Source organism: Microtus oregoni, unplaced genomic scaffold, assembly GCF_018167655.1.
Source record: "Microtus oregoni isolate MIOR12 unplaced genomic scaffold, Mior012 000012F_ref0000307, whole genome shotgun sequence".
NCBI lineage: Eukaryota > Metazoa > Chordata > Mammalia > Rodentia > Cricetidae > Microtus > Microtus oregoni.
This window is the reverse complement of record NW_024543071.1, coordinates 3,610,726-3,628,353: the sequence shown is the minus strand read 5'-3', so window position 1 is coordinate 3,628,353 and position 17,628 is coordinate 3,610,726. Positions and strand designations below refer to the sequence as shown.

At 39.9% G+C, this 17,628-nt stretch overlaps 1 protein-coding gene across 3 annotated transcripts in view; it reads left to right on the top strand.

Annotated features, from left to right (window-relative positions):
- The window catches only part of Atrnl1 (attractin like 1), a 561,295-nt gene that overhangs the window by 98,125 nt on the left and 445,542 nt on the right, over positions 1–17,628 (top strand). For all 3 annotated transcript variants that reach the window (XM_041661191.1, XM_041661190.1, XM_041661192.1), the window contains exons 15-18: positions 2,976–3,157; positions 7,024–7,237; positions 9,528–9,716; positions 17,367–17,585. In XM_041661191.1, coding sequence (XP_041517125.1) covers positions 2,976–3,157; positions 7,024–7,237; positions 9,528–9,716; positions 17,367–17,585 — 804 coding nt within the window. The remainder of the gene's footprint in view (positions 1–2,975; positions 3,158–7,023; positions 7,238–9,527; positions 9,717–17,366; positions 17,586–17,628) is intronic.

Here is a 17,628-nt window from a genome sequence, read left to right as displayed (position 1 = left end):
TAAACGTTTTTTGAGTACCGGGCAACCAAAATTTGTTAGAAAACAAATGCTTGATGAATCTGAAATGTTTTTGGCAACATCTTTATTGCATCCTGTAACTTCATGGCAGCCGGGTTCTGAACACAACCATGTTCGCTTTGCCTGTACATGCTAGCGTGTGTTGCCAGAGATGCTCTGTGAGACGCTGTGCTCAGAATCAGGATCGTTGTGTGTTATAAACCGTACTGTTTCTATTGAATGTACAGAGTTCTCTAACAGAAACATAATGATTTAATTACAGTCTTTTAAACATTTGTCCATTGTAATTTCTCAGCATGTCAGTTGTAAATTAGTATTTCTTTTCATTGTATTGTGTTTGAATGCTCCATTTAAAATTGCTGTTTGAATTGCTGGCTTTTCATAAGAAGTTTTCAATAAACTTTGATATTAGAACAGAATTTGTAACAATTTCTGAATTGTCCTTAAACATCTTTCTGACATTTTGTTCTCCATAATTATGAGAAGTGATGTTCTCAACAATGACGATTGCAAGATTAAAATAGCTGTTAATGCCGAAAAACATGGAAGATGTTGTGTCCCAATAGATCAGATATTCAGTAAAGATTTAATTCTTTATGTAAAAACAACCTAATGTCTGTCTCATTAATATGAAAAATTGTTTTTGCCTTTTATTAATGGCTAAATTATATCTCAATTTTTTTTTTTAAAAATATTTGTTTGACTTATTATCAGTAATTATTTAATTTATAGACCTGTTTTCTTTACCTATACACCTAAGGCCACCCTAGTTTTTTCTAAGCAAAAAGAACTTGGATTAGTTGTCTGCTTCTAAGACAGAATACCACAGCCAAGGGCAGCTTGAGGAGGAGGATGATTTGTTTTGTCTCATGGTTCCAAAGGTTGTCAGTCCATAACAGCAGGGAAGGCATGGCCGCAGGCATCAGGAGCGGTCGCCTGTCTGTAGAAGCAGACATGAGAGTTCTTGTAAGACGTCTTCTTCAGTTAGTACACAGTCTCATCTGGCTGAAGATATGAAAAAAGTGTCATTATGTCTCACTAGAGAGATTTGTAAAAAGCTAAAACAAAGCTACAAAACTAGTTTGCTTTAAATTTGATTTGTGAAATAAAAATAAATCCCTTATATTAAGTTTTATCCCCACCCTGATTTAATTATGAAAAAGTAAGTATGTAGGGCATAGAAAAACGTGGCAAAGACACCCACGTCCCACACTGAAGAAGCTAAAATTAATGTTTCTTCCTTATCATATTTAAAACTGATGGCTGTGTCCCCTATTTCTCTGTGACCATTCTCTGTGTCACCATTCTCCGTGTCCCGTTTCCCTCCATTCTCCGTGTCCACTGTTTCCCTCATTCTCCGTGTCCACTGTTTCCCTCCATTCTCCATGTCCACTGTTTCCCTCCATTCTCTGTGTCCACTGTTTCCCTCCATTCTCCATGTCCACTGTTTCCCTCCATTCTCCGTGTCCACTGTTTCCCTCCATTCTCCATGTCCACTGTTTCCCTCCATTCTCCGTGTCCACTGTTTCCCTCCATTCTCCGTGTCCACTGTTTCCCTCCATTCTCCGTTTCCACTGTTTCCCTCCATTCTCCGTGTCCACTGTTTCCCTCCATTCTCCGTGTCCACTGTTTCCCCCATTCTCCGTGTCCACTGTTTCCCTCCATTCTCCATGTCCACTGTTTCCCTCCATTCTCCGTGTCCACTGTTTCCCTCCATTCTCCGTGTCCACTGTTTCCCTCCATTCTCTGTGTCCACCGTTTCCCTCCATTCTCCGTGTCCACCGTTTCCCTCCATTCTCCGTGTCCACTGTTTCCCTCCATTCTCCGTGTCCACTGTTTCCCTCCATTCTCCGTGTCCACTGTTTCCCTCCATTCTCCGTGTCCACTGTTTCCCTCCATTCTCCGTGTCCACTGTTTCCCTCCATTCTCCGTGTCCCATTTCCCTCCATTCTCCGTGTCCACCGTTTCCCTCCATTCTCTGTGTCCACTGTTTCCCTCCATTCTCTGTGTCCACTGTTTCCCTCCATTCTCCGTGTCCACTGTTTCCCTCCATTCTCCATGTCCACTGTTTCCCTCCATTCTCCATGTCCACTGTTTCCCTCCATTCTCCGTGTCCACTGTTTCCCTCCATTCTCCGTTTCCACCGTTTCCCTCCATTCTCCATGTCCACTGTTTCCCTCCATTCTCCGTGTCCACTGTTTCCCCCATTCTCCGTGTCCACTGTTTCCCTCCATTCTCCGTGTCCACTGTTTCCCTCCATTCTCCGTGTCCACTGTTTCCCTCCATTCTCCGTTTCCACTGTTTCCCTCCATTCTCCATGTCCACTGTTTCCCTCCATTCTCCGTGTCCACTGTTTCCCTCCATTCTCCGTGTCCACTGTTTCCCTCCATTCTCCATGTCCACTGTTTCCCTCCATTCTCCGTGTCCCGTTTCCCTCCATTCTCCGTGTCCCGTTTCCCTCCATTCTCCGTGTCCACCGTTTCCCTCCATTCTCTGTGTCCACTGTTTCCCTCCATTCTCTGTGTCCACTGTTTCCCTCCATTCTCCATGTCCACTGTTTCCCTCCATTCTCCGTGTCCACTGTTTCCCTCCATTCTCCGTGTCCACTGTTTCTATCCATTCTCCGGTGAAAAACCACGAGGGTCACCCAGATCTTCCTACACCATTACATAAATTTATTTAAATGTTTTAAAAATAAATGTATTGATTTAGAATAATAGATTGAAGTCTCACCACAGATAGGGGTCTCTGTGAAGTAGGACATCTTCACTTTGTTTGAGGACATTATTGGGACATCTATGTAAACAGTCTACAGGGGATGTGTCTCCAAATCCCTGAAATCCCTGATGTTTCAAGTGAGGTCCCCTGACATCCCTAAGGTAAGATGCGCTAATGGATGGATAGAAATCGTACTTTTGTATGAGAAATTAAGATGCAGTTCTTTTTCCTTTACCTAGCTCACCTTTGTGGGGAAGGCTGGAATCATGTTGGGGATGCCTGTCTTCGAATCAACTCCAGTAGAGAAAGTTACGACAATGCGAAGCTTTATTGCTATAATCTCAGTGGAAACCTCGCTTCTCTGACTACTTCTAAGGAGGTAGAGTTTGTGTTGGATGAAATACAGAAGTACACACAGCAGGTGAGCCCTTTACATGACGGATGTATGCAGTGGTTCGCGATCCGTAGAAATGATTTCTTCTTCTTTGGCTTTTAAAATGGGGATGTTCTATTGGAATCTCACCAAGGCCAGCTGGCCTAGGTCTGAAAAAGCATGGGATAAATCCGGACTAGCTGAACATAGCGGACAATGAGGAATACTGAGAATTCAAGAACAATTGCAGTGGGTTTTTGATCCTACTGCACGTACTGGCTTTGTGAGAGCCTAGGCAGTTTGGATGCTCACCTTACGAGACCTGGATAGAGGTGGGCAGTCCTTGGGCTTCCCACAGGTCAGGGAACCCTGATTGCTCTTCGAGCAGATGAGGGAGGGGGACTTGATCGGGGGAGGGGGAGGGAAATGGGAAGCGGTTGCGGGGACGAGGCAGAAATCCTTAATAAATAAATAAATAAATTTAAATTAAAAAAATACACTCGGGAGGCAGAGGCAGGCGGATCTCTGTGAGTTCGAGACCAGCCTGGTCTACAAGAGCTAGTTCCAGGACAGGCTCCAAAACCACAGAGAACCTTGTCTCGAAAAAACCAAAAAAAAAAAAAAAAAAAAAAAAAGTAAATGTCTATCTGAAGGATGGACAGACACTTTCTAATTAAACACATGAAAACCGGCTGTTGTACTGGGTAGTCCACTGCTGTATGAAACCCAGAGATGCAGTAAGGTCCTCTTCTCAGACGGCGCAGTACAGAAAGACACAAGAGCAGTTGTTCTTGAGTGTGGGGATGCAGTGGTAGGTGCACTCGGGGTGCTTCGTGAAGATCAGGAGGGACAGCTAGTCCTAGCCTGAGCTTATGAAGTGGTCCGGGAGAAAGGCCCTAGGCAGCCTTCGCCGCCTTGGAGACATTTATAAGGAAGTCGGAGAGACCCTACAGGTTGTGCTGTTGTCTTGAAGAGCTTCCAGCATGACGCATGGTTTGCACACTGTGTGTGCTAGCAGGCTGGGGAGACGTTTCGATATTTGTGACTTAGAAAACGGTAACAGTCTTTTAAAGTAAAGTTTTATGGTAAATGTATGGGACGTCCAGATGAGAGCTGTGTTTTTCTTGTGATGTTAGGGGCTTCTCTTTCGCAGTCCATGCACTCGACGGTTTACCACTCGCACATGAAGGTCAGTGCTGCTGGGATCCCGTCACCCATGAGCATCTGATTCGCACTCACGTGTTTGAATTTCAGGACCATAGGAATTTGTCCTTAGAGCTCTGCTGATTTTCCTGTGTTTAACATCAGTTATTTTTGGCTGTTACAAAATCGCCACAAATCTGGTCATTTGATTTCTATATTTTAGGACTTCTTGTAGCTTCTGATTTCTGCTGTCTGTTATGATAATCCATAAGGAGTGGGCATTAAACTCAGATTGTCTGGGTTGCTGAGTCACATAATAAAAATATTTTGTTTTCTCAGAAACAACTTTTCATAGGATTTCAAAGTGGAAACTTGAAGGTGACATTTCATTTGGCACATCTTTATATAAAATGAATTATATCCTGAGTCATTGCCGGCGCACAGGCTTAAGATAACCCTTCCTTGGCCAATAAAGATTGGCGAATTCATTCACTTTAAAGAGATATCTTGGGTCAAATGATCATTTACTTATCGGAAATGGCTAATGAAATGTTACGATGATTTATGGAGTGGTGCAGGAAATTTTCATAACATAGTAATTTATCTTTCACTTTCAGCTGCCCGTCTGGCTCATTTACTGGGCAATAGTTACATTAAATGTTTTATCACATTTTTGCTTCTCTTCCTTTTCTTTCAGATTCTTATCATGATGAGTTAGGGAGTAATATTTCATTTTAAATGGCTTTTCTTTGCTGTAGATAGGAAGTCGAGGATGCGTTCCTATGACACGGAGCACATTTTAATGTGAAATATCTATGTTGGATTGATTATCTGACTGGTGCTATTATAAAGCATGATTTAAAAGGCAGATTTTTGTTATCTAAATATCTCTTAGAACAAATGTGTCAAACATATAATTCTAATGTGGAGTATCATGCATAATTTTATAATCAGAAGCACTGTTAACCCTACCTCTGTCTCAGCATTATGCTAGATAGTATAAAATAATTTCTGTTCTAAGAACTTTATCAAATTGCTGTATATACTATACACTTTTGGCAATATGACATATTGTCAAAAGGAAAATTCATAAGGTATTTTAATTTTATCCAAGAAATATCTATTGAGTATTTGCAATTTGTAATTCATTATATTTATACACTTAAAAATTTAAAGGTTTGCAAGGACTGCTTAACAGAGAAACTCTGCCTTGAAAGAAAACAAAGCAAAAAAAAAAAAAAACAAAAACAAAACCAACCAACCAAACAAACAAAAAATGTCTGTGGCTAGCTTAACCTCCCTGAGAAATTTTTTTTGTACAACATGAATGCCATGTATAAATATTTTATTTATGTTGTTAGAAATAAGATGTAGTGATATTTTTCTCTATTATTATGTTGCATATGTAAAAGAATTAAGAATGATTCTTTGAAGCAATTTTCCGTCATAGTGATTATTAAGTAGCTTAGTAATTTATTACTAAGAAGATATATTAAATAGAAGTTTCTATAATCTAATAGAACAGTGGGACTTGGTTTAGAATATATTTTTGCTTTTAAATAATGATTAAAGTAGGTTATATAAATATAGAACCAATTTTGAGTTTATGCTAATTTGATTATCACTGAGGCTATTAAAATAGTTAATTAAGAATAGTGGCTTTTGTCAACTTGCATTTATCAGTTTTTTAATGTGGTCATCAAACTTTGTCTATGACAAAGATGATGTCAGTTTTCCCAAAATGTTATTAAAGTTTGAATAGTGAGGAAATCCCATCTGGGGGTTCCTGTGAGCTTTTTATTTAGAATCCATACATATTTTGTTTTTTTGTTTCTGAAAAGTGCAGATTTTGGATTTATCTGTAGTTCTTAAATCTGTAACTGATAAAACCTGATTAAATGTGATAGTATTAGTTATAGCAGCAGTGATATGTTAAACATTGATATTTCTCCCCTTTAGTTTGGTGGGTTTTTATCTCTCTTTCTCTCTCTCTATCATCTATTTATCTGTCTGTCTGTCTATCTACCTATCTATTTATCCAACCTATCTATCTCTATTATATATGTATGTATCCATCCATCCATCCATCCATCTACCCATCCATCATCTATCTATCATCTCTATCATCTGCCTATCTATCTATCTATCTATCTATCTATCTATCTATCTATCATCTATCTATATCAGCTGTCTGTATATCCATCCGTCCATCTATCCATCTATCATCTATCTACGTGTTTATCTAATCCATCCATCTACCTCCATCTATCTACCTACCTACCTACCTACCTACCTATCTAATCTATCTTTCTATCACCTCTCTATCATCAATCTTTCTATCATCTGTCTATCTATCATCTATCTATCTATCTATCTATCTATCTATCTATCTATCTATCTATCTGAGGTAGGATTTCGCTGTGCACCCATAGCTGGCCTGGACCTCTCTATGAAGACCAGCCTGCCTTTGCCTCCTGAATGCAGGGGTTAAGGACAGTCTACATCCCCATTTTATAGGAGCGGAAAAATAAGCAAGGCTGACAACAATCATCCAAGCTATAGCTAAGCTGAAAGTCCAGTGCTCTCAAAACAGTCCTGTGATCTGTCTTCCTCTAGATGATCCTGAAATCTCTATAGGAAGTAAAAGGGATTAGGAAGGTATCTTTAGGGTCCTCACATGTGTATTTAATGATAGTGACCTGCTTGTTGGGCAGTGTCGTGTAGTAGTCTCACTTCTGACACTTTCCATGCCTGCGCCCTGTTGTTCACAGAAAGTGTCACCATGGGTAGGCTTACGCAAGATCAACATTTCCTACTGGGGATGGGAGGACATGTCTCCCTTTACAAACACAACGCTGCAGTGGCTTCCTGGAGAACCAAATGATTCCGGATTCTGTGCTTATCTAGAGAGGGCCGCAGTGGCAGGGCTGAAAGCGAACCCTTGTACGTCTATGGCGGATGGCCTCGTCTGCGAAAAGCCCGTGGGTAAGTAACTGCACCGCCTTCTGTGTTCTCTCCAGACTGCTGCCCAGGCTCCCGCTCCAGAGTGCGGGGACTTGTTGAGCCTTTTGTCATATTCATCCCTCACACCAATGTTTATTTCTATACCCAAGTTGTTTTTTTACTGAGCTTAGCATTAACTTGTAACGGGGAAATGTTTAATTTTGCATATTTTCTTAAAATTTTCTTATACTTTTACAAACATTTTAATAATTTATTTACTCTGCTTTGTGGATAAGTGTTTTGCTTGCATATATGTCCGTGTACCATATGCATACCTGTGGAGGTCAGTAGAGAGGATCCGATCCCCTGGAACTGGAGTTTCAGAGGGCTGTGAGCCTCTGTGTGGGTTCCTGTGGATGTCAATAGAGAGGGTCCGATCCCCTGGAACTGGAGTTTCAGATGGCTGTGAGCCTCTGTGTGGATGTTAGTAGAGAGGGTCCAATCCCCTGGAACTGGAGTTTCAGATGGCTCTATCCTATGTGGGTTCTGGGAAGCATCCTCATCTGCATGGACATCAAGTGCTCTCAGCTGCGAGCCTCCTCTCCAGCCCGCTGCACTGTCTGTGACCCTTTCTGTCTTGATTGTTATGGTGTTCTCATGAACACATGGTTGTGCTCACAGTTTCGCAATGAACTGAATACGTTGGTCTTTTGCTTTTATCATAATATTGTTTGAAGGAAAGACTCGTCTTTAAGATTAATGACTGAGTAATTTTTAATCTTAGAACTGTATTGTTTCAGTTATCTAAAAAGAAATACTTTCGTTACTTCTTTAGAAATTGATTTTCTTAAGTGAATAAGAAGTGTTTGAATGCTTTTCTTTTTAAAGAGTCGCGTTTTTATTGCGGCTATGTACATTTTATGACAGTTTGCTGTTTTAATCAACTGTAAGTGTATAGTTACGTGGTATTAAGTGTGTCCCATTGTTTGGCAGCCATCACTACTATTTCTGTAAAACTTAGTTTATTTGCAAAATTAAAACTATTTGGTTTGTTGAGACAGGGTTTGTCAGTGTAACCCTGGCAGTCCTGGATCTCACTCGTGCTGTGATTAAATGTGGGCACCACCACCGCCCCGCCTAACTCTTTATTATTTCAAACAAAACATTTCTTACCATTTGAGACCCCTGGGAATCAGCATCGCACTATTTCAATGAACTTGATACTTTGGGTATTTCATGTTTGGAGTCTCACTGCTTCATCCTCTGTGAGTTCCCTGTCCCCTTAGGAAAATGTCTTCAGAGTTTGTTGATGCGTGATGGATGCTGGTATTTACAGCTCACATTTTATTTTTCTGTTCGTTCTCTGGTTCCTTTTAGCTGTGTAGCATGAAGTTGCTCTGACTGTGAGCATACAAATATCTTTACTTTTTGGCCATTTAGAGCGACGGTTCTATGAATGGCCCATGATTTCACTTCTTTAAGTACTTTGTGAAGGTAGATTTAATTATCATCTAAAAGTTCTAGGTTTAATATTTTGAAGATTTGCTTCGCTTTCCCGCAGCAATTGCGCCACGCTGCGTCCCCTGCTGGCAGTGCGCTTTCCAGGTTTTTAACAGCACACCAATACTTGCAATTTTATTTGTGAAAATGACCATCATCCTTATTTGTATGATAAATTCTGTATTTTTGTGTTATGATTTTATTGTAAGTTGTATATTTTCATTTGTTCATACCGAAGACACAGTCAGAGGACATTTGCTTCATTAAGATATGGAACGTTTATGGGGAAACTGGCTGCGTAAGGGAGTCTGGCTATGCATTGTTGAGACGATAGAAAGGAGACTCACATTAGAGGACTGCTTGCAATTTCAAAAACTGTACACATTATAAAGAACTAAAAATAAAGGGATTATGTGGTTTCAAATCCAGTACTAAATTAGTTCACATATCAACTTTTTAATCATTTTTTTATATGATGTTTCAGTCTGCTCAACTGACTCTTTTAAAAAATAGAAAAGCAGACAAAACCCAAGCATTTGTGTTCAAATAAAATTCCCAGAGGCGTGAAGAGGAGGCTGATTGGATCAGAACACTGGCTGCTTTTCCAGAGGACCCAGATTTGATACTCAGAACCCACCCGGCAGCTTGTCACCCTCTATCACAGCAGGTCCAGGGGACTCTGATGCCCTCTTCCTTTGGCTTCTACAGGCACCAGGCATACCTGTGGTGGCATCTGTGCATGAGGCACAACACCCATACACATGAAAAGTAGAGATTAGCTTTAAAAATGAAGTTACCAAAAGGAATAATTGCAGTTATTGATTTATTCCAGTCAGTCCAAATCAAAACGCAAGGCCATGCAAGAAGCCGTGCTCCCTGCGCACCTCTTGCTCCAACTGCACCAGCAACGGCATGGAGTGCATGTGGTGCAGCAGCACAGAGCGGTGCGTGGACTCCAACGCCTACATCATCTCCTTCCCGTACGGGCAGTGTCTGGAGTGGCAGACGGCCACCTGCTCCCGTGAGTATAGGTGGAAAGAAATTTGACCTTCGAGGGCACTTAAAATAATAGGAAACACACTATCAAGAAGAGGCCTAAAGTCTATTGTGCTATCAGCCTCTGATTTTCACCGTGTCTTCATTTTGAATTTGCTGTGATATTACCATTTTGCCACTAGGTGTGATGCATCTCCTGAATCCTGAGCGTAATGTACAACCGCCAGTTTCCCGATGGTTCTTTCCTCCAGGGCTCTGGTGTCTTTAGGTTTCCTTGTCACACTTTTCATCCCCTCCCTGCTTTTCTTCTGTGACTGATACTCCCGAAGAGTCTACAGCAGTTGTTTATACGGTTCTCACTTTTATTTGTCTAATTACTTTTCGACATCAGCTTCTAGTAGGCATTTTCCAAGGCTGTCGGTCACTGTCGCGCTGTGAGCCGCACTGCTTTGTTAAGGGTGTGGTGAGCACTCTTGTGGATGGGAGGGGTGGGAACTGGTAGATGGCAGCTGGGGGAAGGTTAGAGATTGCACAGGCGGGCTTCCCTGGAAGAATGGGTCCAAGGAACCAAGCGTTCAAAAATATGAGCCCATGGGGGCCGTTCTTTTTTTCCTTTCCCTTTCCAAACAGGGTTTGAGGCATAGCCCTGACTGCCCCAAAACTCACTCTGTAGACCAGTCTGGCCTCGAACTCTGCCTTCAGAGTGTTGGGACCACCACTGCCTGACATCTTTTTCGTTTTATTGAAAATAGATTTTTTCCTCACATTTTTTTATACGTCCCTTCCATCTACTCCTCCCACTTGCTCTCTACTTCCCCTCCCATCTAGATCCACCCCCTTTCTGTCTCTCATTAGCAAATAAACAGACATCTAAGGGATAATAATATGATATGATATGATATGATATAATACAGACTAACATCTCATAATTGAACAAAATAAACAGAAGGAAAAGAGCACAAGAGAAGGGACAAGAACCAGAGACCCATTTGCTCATACACTCAGGAATCCCATAAAAAATAAACTGGAAACAGTGCTGTATACACAGGGAACGTAGTTAAGACCTGTGCAAACCCTGTGCATGCATGATAAATATAATCCACCACATAAACAAACTGAAAGACAACACACACACACACACACACACACACACATATATATATATATATATATATATATATATATTTGAGATGATCCTTTGATCTATCTATCTGTCTATCTATCCTCAATATAGTGCTTGAAGTCTTAGCTAAAACAATAAGATTACTGAAGGGAATAATGAGGAAATAATTGGAAGGGAAGAAGTTAAAGTATCTTTATTTACAGATCATATGGTAGTTTATATAAGTGATCCTAAAAAATTCACTGGGAAACTCCTACAGATGATAAACACTTTTATCAAAATATTTAGATACAAAATTAACTCACATCAATCAGTAGTGCAGTCTCTCTCCATACAAATGACTGACAGACTGATAAAGAAATCAAAGAAACAACACCTTTCACAATAGCCTCAAGAAATATAAAATAACTTTGGGGTAACTAACCAAGTAAATTAAAGACTTGTATGATAAAAACTTTAAGACAGTGAAACACACTGAAGAAGATATTAGAAGATGGAAAGACCTTCCATCCTCAAGGTTGGTAGGATTAGTATAGTAGAAATGATCATACTGCCAAAAACAATTTATTGATTCAGTGCAATTCCCATCGAAATTTCAAGACAGTTTTCCACAGATCTTGAAAGACAGTTTTCAGCTTCATTTGTAAATACAAAAAAACCCCAAGATATCTAAAAAAATTCTGAGTGATAAAAGAATTGATAGAAGTATCATCATTCCCAATTTCAAGATGTATTACAAAGATAAAGTAATAAAAACAGAATAGTATTGGCACAAAAGCAGCCATATGATCCATGGAATCAAACTGAAGACACAGATGTAATTTCCCACCTCTACGGGCACTTGTTTTCTGATAAAGAAGCTAGAAATATATCCTGTACAAAAGACAGCATCTTTAACATGGTGCTTGTCAATACTGGGTGTAGAAGAGTGCAGATAGACCCGTACTTATCACTCTATACAAACCCAGCTCTAAGTGGAGCAAATACCTCAACATAAAACCAGATGCACTGAATCTGACAGAAGAAAGAGTGGGGAATAGCCTTGAGTTTAATGGCACAGGAAAAGAGTTTCTGAACAGAACACTGATAGCACAGGCACTAAGATCAGCGATCAATAAATGGAACTTCCTGAAACGGAAATGCTTCTGCATGGCAGAGGACACTCATTCAGAAAAAGCAGCCTCCAGAATAGGAAAAGACTTTTAGCAACTACACATCTAACAGAGGGTTAATATCTAAAATTTATAATGAAGTAAAAATGCTAGATATCAAGAAAATAATCCAATTACAAACTGGGGTACAGATTTAAACAGAATTATAAAAAGTAAATCCAAATGGCAGAGAAACACTTTAATGTTCAACATCCTTATCTATCAGGGAAATGCAAGTCAGAATTACTCCGAGATTTCATCTAATCCTGAAAGTAAGATCAGAATGGCTCTGTTCAATAGAACAAGTGACCGCTCATGCTGATGAGACCGTGGAGCAAAGGGAGCACACACATTCCTGGTAGGAGTGCGGATTCGTGCAGACACTATGGGATTTTGTGTGGCTCTACCTCAGGAAGATGGGGGTTGTTCCACCTCAAGATCTAGCTATAAGACAGAAATTTAACAGAGAACTAAGGGAACTAACAGATGTTCTGACTCTAATGGATGTAACAGGAATCTGTAGAATATTCCATATGAACATAAAAGAATATACCTTCTTCTCAGCACCTCACTGAACCTTCTCAAAAAATGACCACATACTAGGTAACAAAGCGAACCTCAATAGATACCAAGAAATTGGAATAACCCCATGTATCTTATCAGATCACCAAGGCTTAAAATTAGAATTCAAGAGCAACACTAATTTCAGAAAGCTCACAAACACATGGAAATTAAACAGTGCTCACCTGAATCACCAATAGGTAAAGGAAGAAATAAAAAAAGAAATGAGACTTTCTACAATTCAATGAAAATGACCACAGAGCATACCCAAATTTATGGGACACAATGAAAACAGCGTTAAGAGGAAAGTTCATAGTACTAAATGCCTACATAGAGAAGCTGGAAAAACCCTGCACTAGTAAGTTAACAGAACACCTAAAAACTCTAGAACAAAAAGAAGCAAAATAACCCAGGAGGACCAGAGGGCAGGAAACAATCTAACTGAGAGCTGAAATCAACAAAATAGAAACAAAGAAAACAATACAGTGAATCAATGAGACAGAATTGGTTCTTCGAGAAAATCAACAAAATGAACAAACCTTTAACCAAACTAACCAAAAGGCAGAGAGAATATCCAAATTAACAAAATCAGAAATGAAAAGTGGGACATAACAACAGACATGGAAGAAATAAAGAGGATCATCAGGTCATACTTCAAAAAGCTATACTCCACAAAATTGGAAAACTTAAAGGAAATGGGCAACTTTCTAGATAATATCACTTACCAAAATTAAATCAAGACCAGATAAGCAAATTAAACAGACCTATAACTACTGAAGAAAGAGAAACAGTCATCAAAAGTGTCCTGACCAAAAAAAGTTCAGGACCAGATGGTTTCAGTGTAGAATTTTCAAAGAAGAACTAATAACAATAGTCCTCAAATTGTTCTACACAATAGAAACAAAAGGAGCATTGCCAAACTATTTTTTATGAGATTACAATCACCTTGAAATGTAAATAACACAAAAATATTACTAAGAAAGAGAATTACAAACCAATCTAACTCATGAACATGAATGCAAAAATACTCAATAAAATACTGGCAAACTGAATCCAAGAACACATCAGAAAAATCATCCACATGACTAAGTAAGCTTTATCCCAGAGATGTAGGGATGGTTCAACATATGAAAATCTGTCAATGTAGTCCACCATATAAACAAACTGAAAAAGGAAAAAAAAACACATGATCATCTCATTAGATTCTGGAAATATAGCATCCCTTCATGATAAAGGTCTTGGAGAGAGCAGGGATACAAGGAACATACCTACACATAATAAAATCTATATACAGCAAGCCAACAGCTAACATCAAACTAAATGGAGAGAAATTCACAGCGATTCCACTGAAATTAGGAACAAGACAAGGTTGTCCACTCTCTCCATATCTGTTCAGTATAGTGCTTGACATTCTAGCTAGAGCACTAAGACAACAAAGGGACATCAAGGGGATGCAAATCAGAAAAGAAGAAGTCAGAATCTCACTATTTACTGATGATATGATAGTTTATATAAGCGTCCTCAAAAATTCTACCAAGGAACTTCTACAACTCATAAACACCTTCAGTAATATAGCAGGATACAAGATTAACTCAAAAAATCTTGAGCCTTCCTGTACACAGATGGTAAATAGGCTGAGAAAGAAATCAGAAAAACATCACTCTTAACAATAGTCATACATAACATAAAATATCTCAGAGTAACTCTAACCAAACAAGTGGAATACCTGTAGGACAAGAAATTTAAATCTTTGAAGAAATAAATTCAAGAGGACACCAGAAAATGGAAAGATCTCCCATGCTCTTGGGTAGGTAGAATTAACATAGTAAAAATGGCAATATTACCAAAAGCAATTTACTGATTTAATGCAATGCCCATCAAAATCCCAGCAAAATTCTTCACAGACCTGGAACGAATCTTACTGAACTTCATATGAGCAAAAAGCCAGGATAGCCCAAACAATCCTGTACAGTAAAGAAACTTCTGGAGGCATCACAATCCTTAACTTCAAACTCTCTACAAAGCTACAGTACTGAAAGCAGCCTTGTATTGGCATCAAACAGAGAAGCAGACCAGTGGAATCTAATCAAAGACTTGGATATCAATCCACACACCTATGAACAGTCAAAGAAGCAAAAATTATAAGATGGAAAAATGAAAGCATGTTCAACAAATGGTGCTGGCATAACTGGATATCAACATGTGGAAGAAGGAAAATAGATCCATATCACCATGCAGAAAACTCAAGTCCAAATGGATCAAAGAACTTAACATAAAGCCAACTCACACTGAACCTCATAGAAGAGAAAGTGGGAAGTACACTTGAACACATTGGTACAGGAGACCACTTCCTAAATATAACCTCAGCAGCACAGTTACTGAGAGAAATAATAAATGGGACCTCCTGAAACTGAGAAGCTTCTGTAAAGCAAAGGACATGGTCAACAAGGCCAAGCTTTTATATTTTGTATAATAAAGCAGCACAATGAATATAAGTTTTCACTTAATACCATCTTTTGTAAGAAAAAGAAGAAAACATAGATTCTTAGTTCCGAGTCACCATTACACACCGAACGATGGATTCCCAGTAAATCTAACACTCTGTGTTAGACAGAGCCAAAGCTGTGCCACCTCACTTCAGAATTTTGTTTTTAAATGACATCTAAGGACTAGAATACTTCTCTGGACATGGCATTTTATCAACCGTTCTTAATGCTGAAAAATCTACTTGAAAAATAAAAGTAGACTGAGTTTGTTCCTCAGTGCAGAAGTGTGGGATTATTTAATCCAAGAGTTCCCCACTTGTCTAGGAAGTCTTAGCAGGAATATTGGACTGAGAGTAGTTTAATTGATCTAAAGTATATCTTAAGGCCATCTTATTTATATTTCCCTTAAAAGATAATTCTAAGGTGAATTTCTTTTCCTGGGGACTACATTTAGATTGTAAGCAGTGTGAGCTATCTTGGGTGTGATGCAGTCAGTTTTATTCATCACAGGTCAGTTTTGATTGGAATATCACAGTACATAATTGCTCCTATATAAGGTTTGATAGTTTTTATTATTTCTCATTGGCTTCATAGTCAACCAGTACAGTTTTGAAGACAATCATCATAACTGTCAATAAATATGGGAACTACCCATAGTCACAGAAGGAAAATACTTCAGATCAAGGGAACCATGGGGAATGTGGTAGTGCATGACGTGTTGAGTTCCTACGTGTCTGCTAAAGGGACTGCCACTGATGACTGTGTCTAGTAATAAGAGCGGCGGGGCTGCATCCCTGGCACCCCAGCCACCTGGCTAGCTTATGCCCCGAAATAACAACACACAAACTGTATTCATTTAAACACTGCTTGGCCCATTCTCTTCTAGGCTAATTCTCACATATTAATTTAGCCCATTTCTAATCATCTGTGTGTAGCACCCCAAGGTGCGCTTACCGGGAAGATTCTAGCCTATGTCCATCCTGGGTCGGAGCTTCATCCCGGGAGCAGGGCATGGCGTCTCTCTCAGGCGTCTGCTCCAGAGAGGAGAGCTGTCGAGACTGACCTCACTTCCTCTTCCTCCCAGCATTTTGTTCTGTTTACTCCACCCACAGGGCCAAGCAGTTTCTTTATTGCTTAACCAATGAAATCAACAGATTGATATATGACACTCCCACATCAACTGTGTATTGGCAGGATGCAGCTTCTTCCCTTTATTGAGTAGTTTCTTTTCCATACAGTTATCCTGACTACGGTTTCTGCATCCTTTACTCCTCCCAGTTCCTCCGTCCTTCCTATCCCCCCCTCCCATCTACTCCCTTCCTGCTTCTCATTAGAAAAGAACAGACTTCTATGAGATCACAACCAAACACGACAAAATAGAATATGATAAAACAAAATCCATTACATCCAGGCTGGATAAGTCAGCCCAGCAGAAGGTAAAGAGCCTTAAGAGCAGGCACAAGGCACAGAAACCCCTTGTTCACACACTCTGTAGTCCTGTGTACATACTAAGTGGAAAGCTGTACTGTATGTGCAGAGGACCCATGCAGACCCATGTGGGCCCTGTGCTGGCTGCTTCAGTTTCTGTGAGTTCATGTGGATCCTGCTTAGTTGATTCAGAGGGACTTGATCTGGTGTCCTCTGTCCTCTCTGGCTCTGACACTCTTTCCCCCTCCTCTCCTGAGGGTTTCCCAAGCTCTAAGTGTGTGTGTGTGTGTGGGGGGGGGGTTTGATGGAGGCCTTCTGTTTATTGCTGTGTGTTCCAAGGGCCCAAGAAGATTTAACTTTGGAAAGGAAAACAACCATGTCTTTGAATTTCCTGTCTAGAAAGTTAAATAAGTGGATATTGTATTTTATTTTTTAATACGATTTGAGATGGCTCTTACTATTTTCTAAAACTCAGCCTTCAAGGTTCTTGACCCCAAACAACTCACTATAAATAAAATCCTCAGTGAGTTCTTGGATCTGACATTTTGCTGCTGAGTTTCTGACGATTACCAGGTCTCTGGGTCAGTTCCTCTATGTCCCATTATGGGAAGACATTCAGGAATCTTTAAGTGCTGCCTTGTTTTCCTTTGTCCTGGGTTATGGTTACCATCTTTTCCCTTTTAACATCCAATTCAATTTATCTTCTCTTTGTTCATGACATGTATTATGTATACACGTGAACATATTTATGTGCGCATATATACATGTGTATGATGAATTGTTCATGCCTGCTAAATATTTATGCAAAATATTTCTATTAACCACAGATGACATTTTAATGTCTTTCTTCTTATAACATTTTCCTGAAGCATACAATTCTGCTTGATAATAAAAGTTCTTTTTTTTTAAATACTTTTGTCGTGCAGCTCAAAATTGTTCTGGATTAAGAACCTGTGGACAGTGCTTGGAGCAGCCTGGCTGTGGCTGGTGCAACGACCCCAGTAACACGGGGAGAGGGTACTGCACTGAAGGGTCTTCCCGGGGACCAGTGAGAGTTGGCGGAGCACACAACAGCGAGGCGGTCCTCGACACCAGTCTGTGCCCCAAAGAGAAGAACTACGAGTGGTCTTTCATCCAGTGCCCAGGTAACGGCCCTTTCCTTTTCTTCGTGGATGCGCCCGTGTGCTG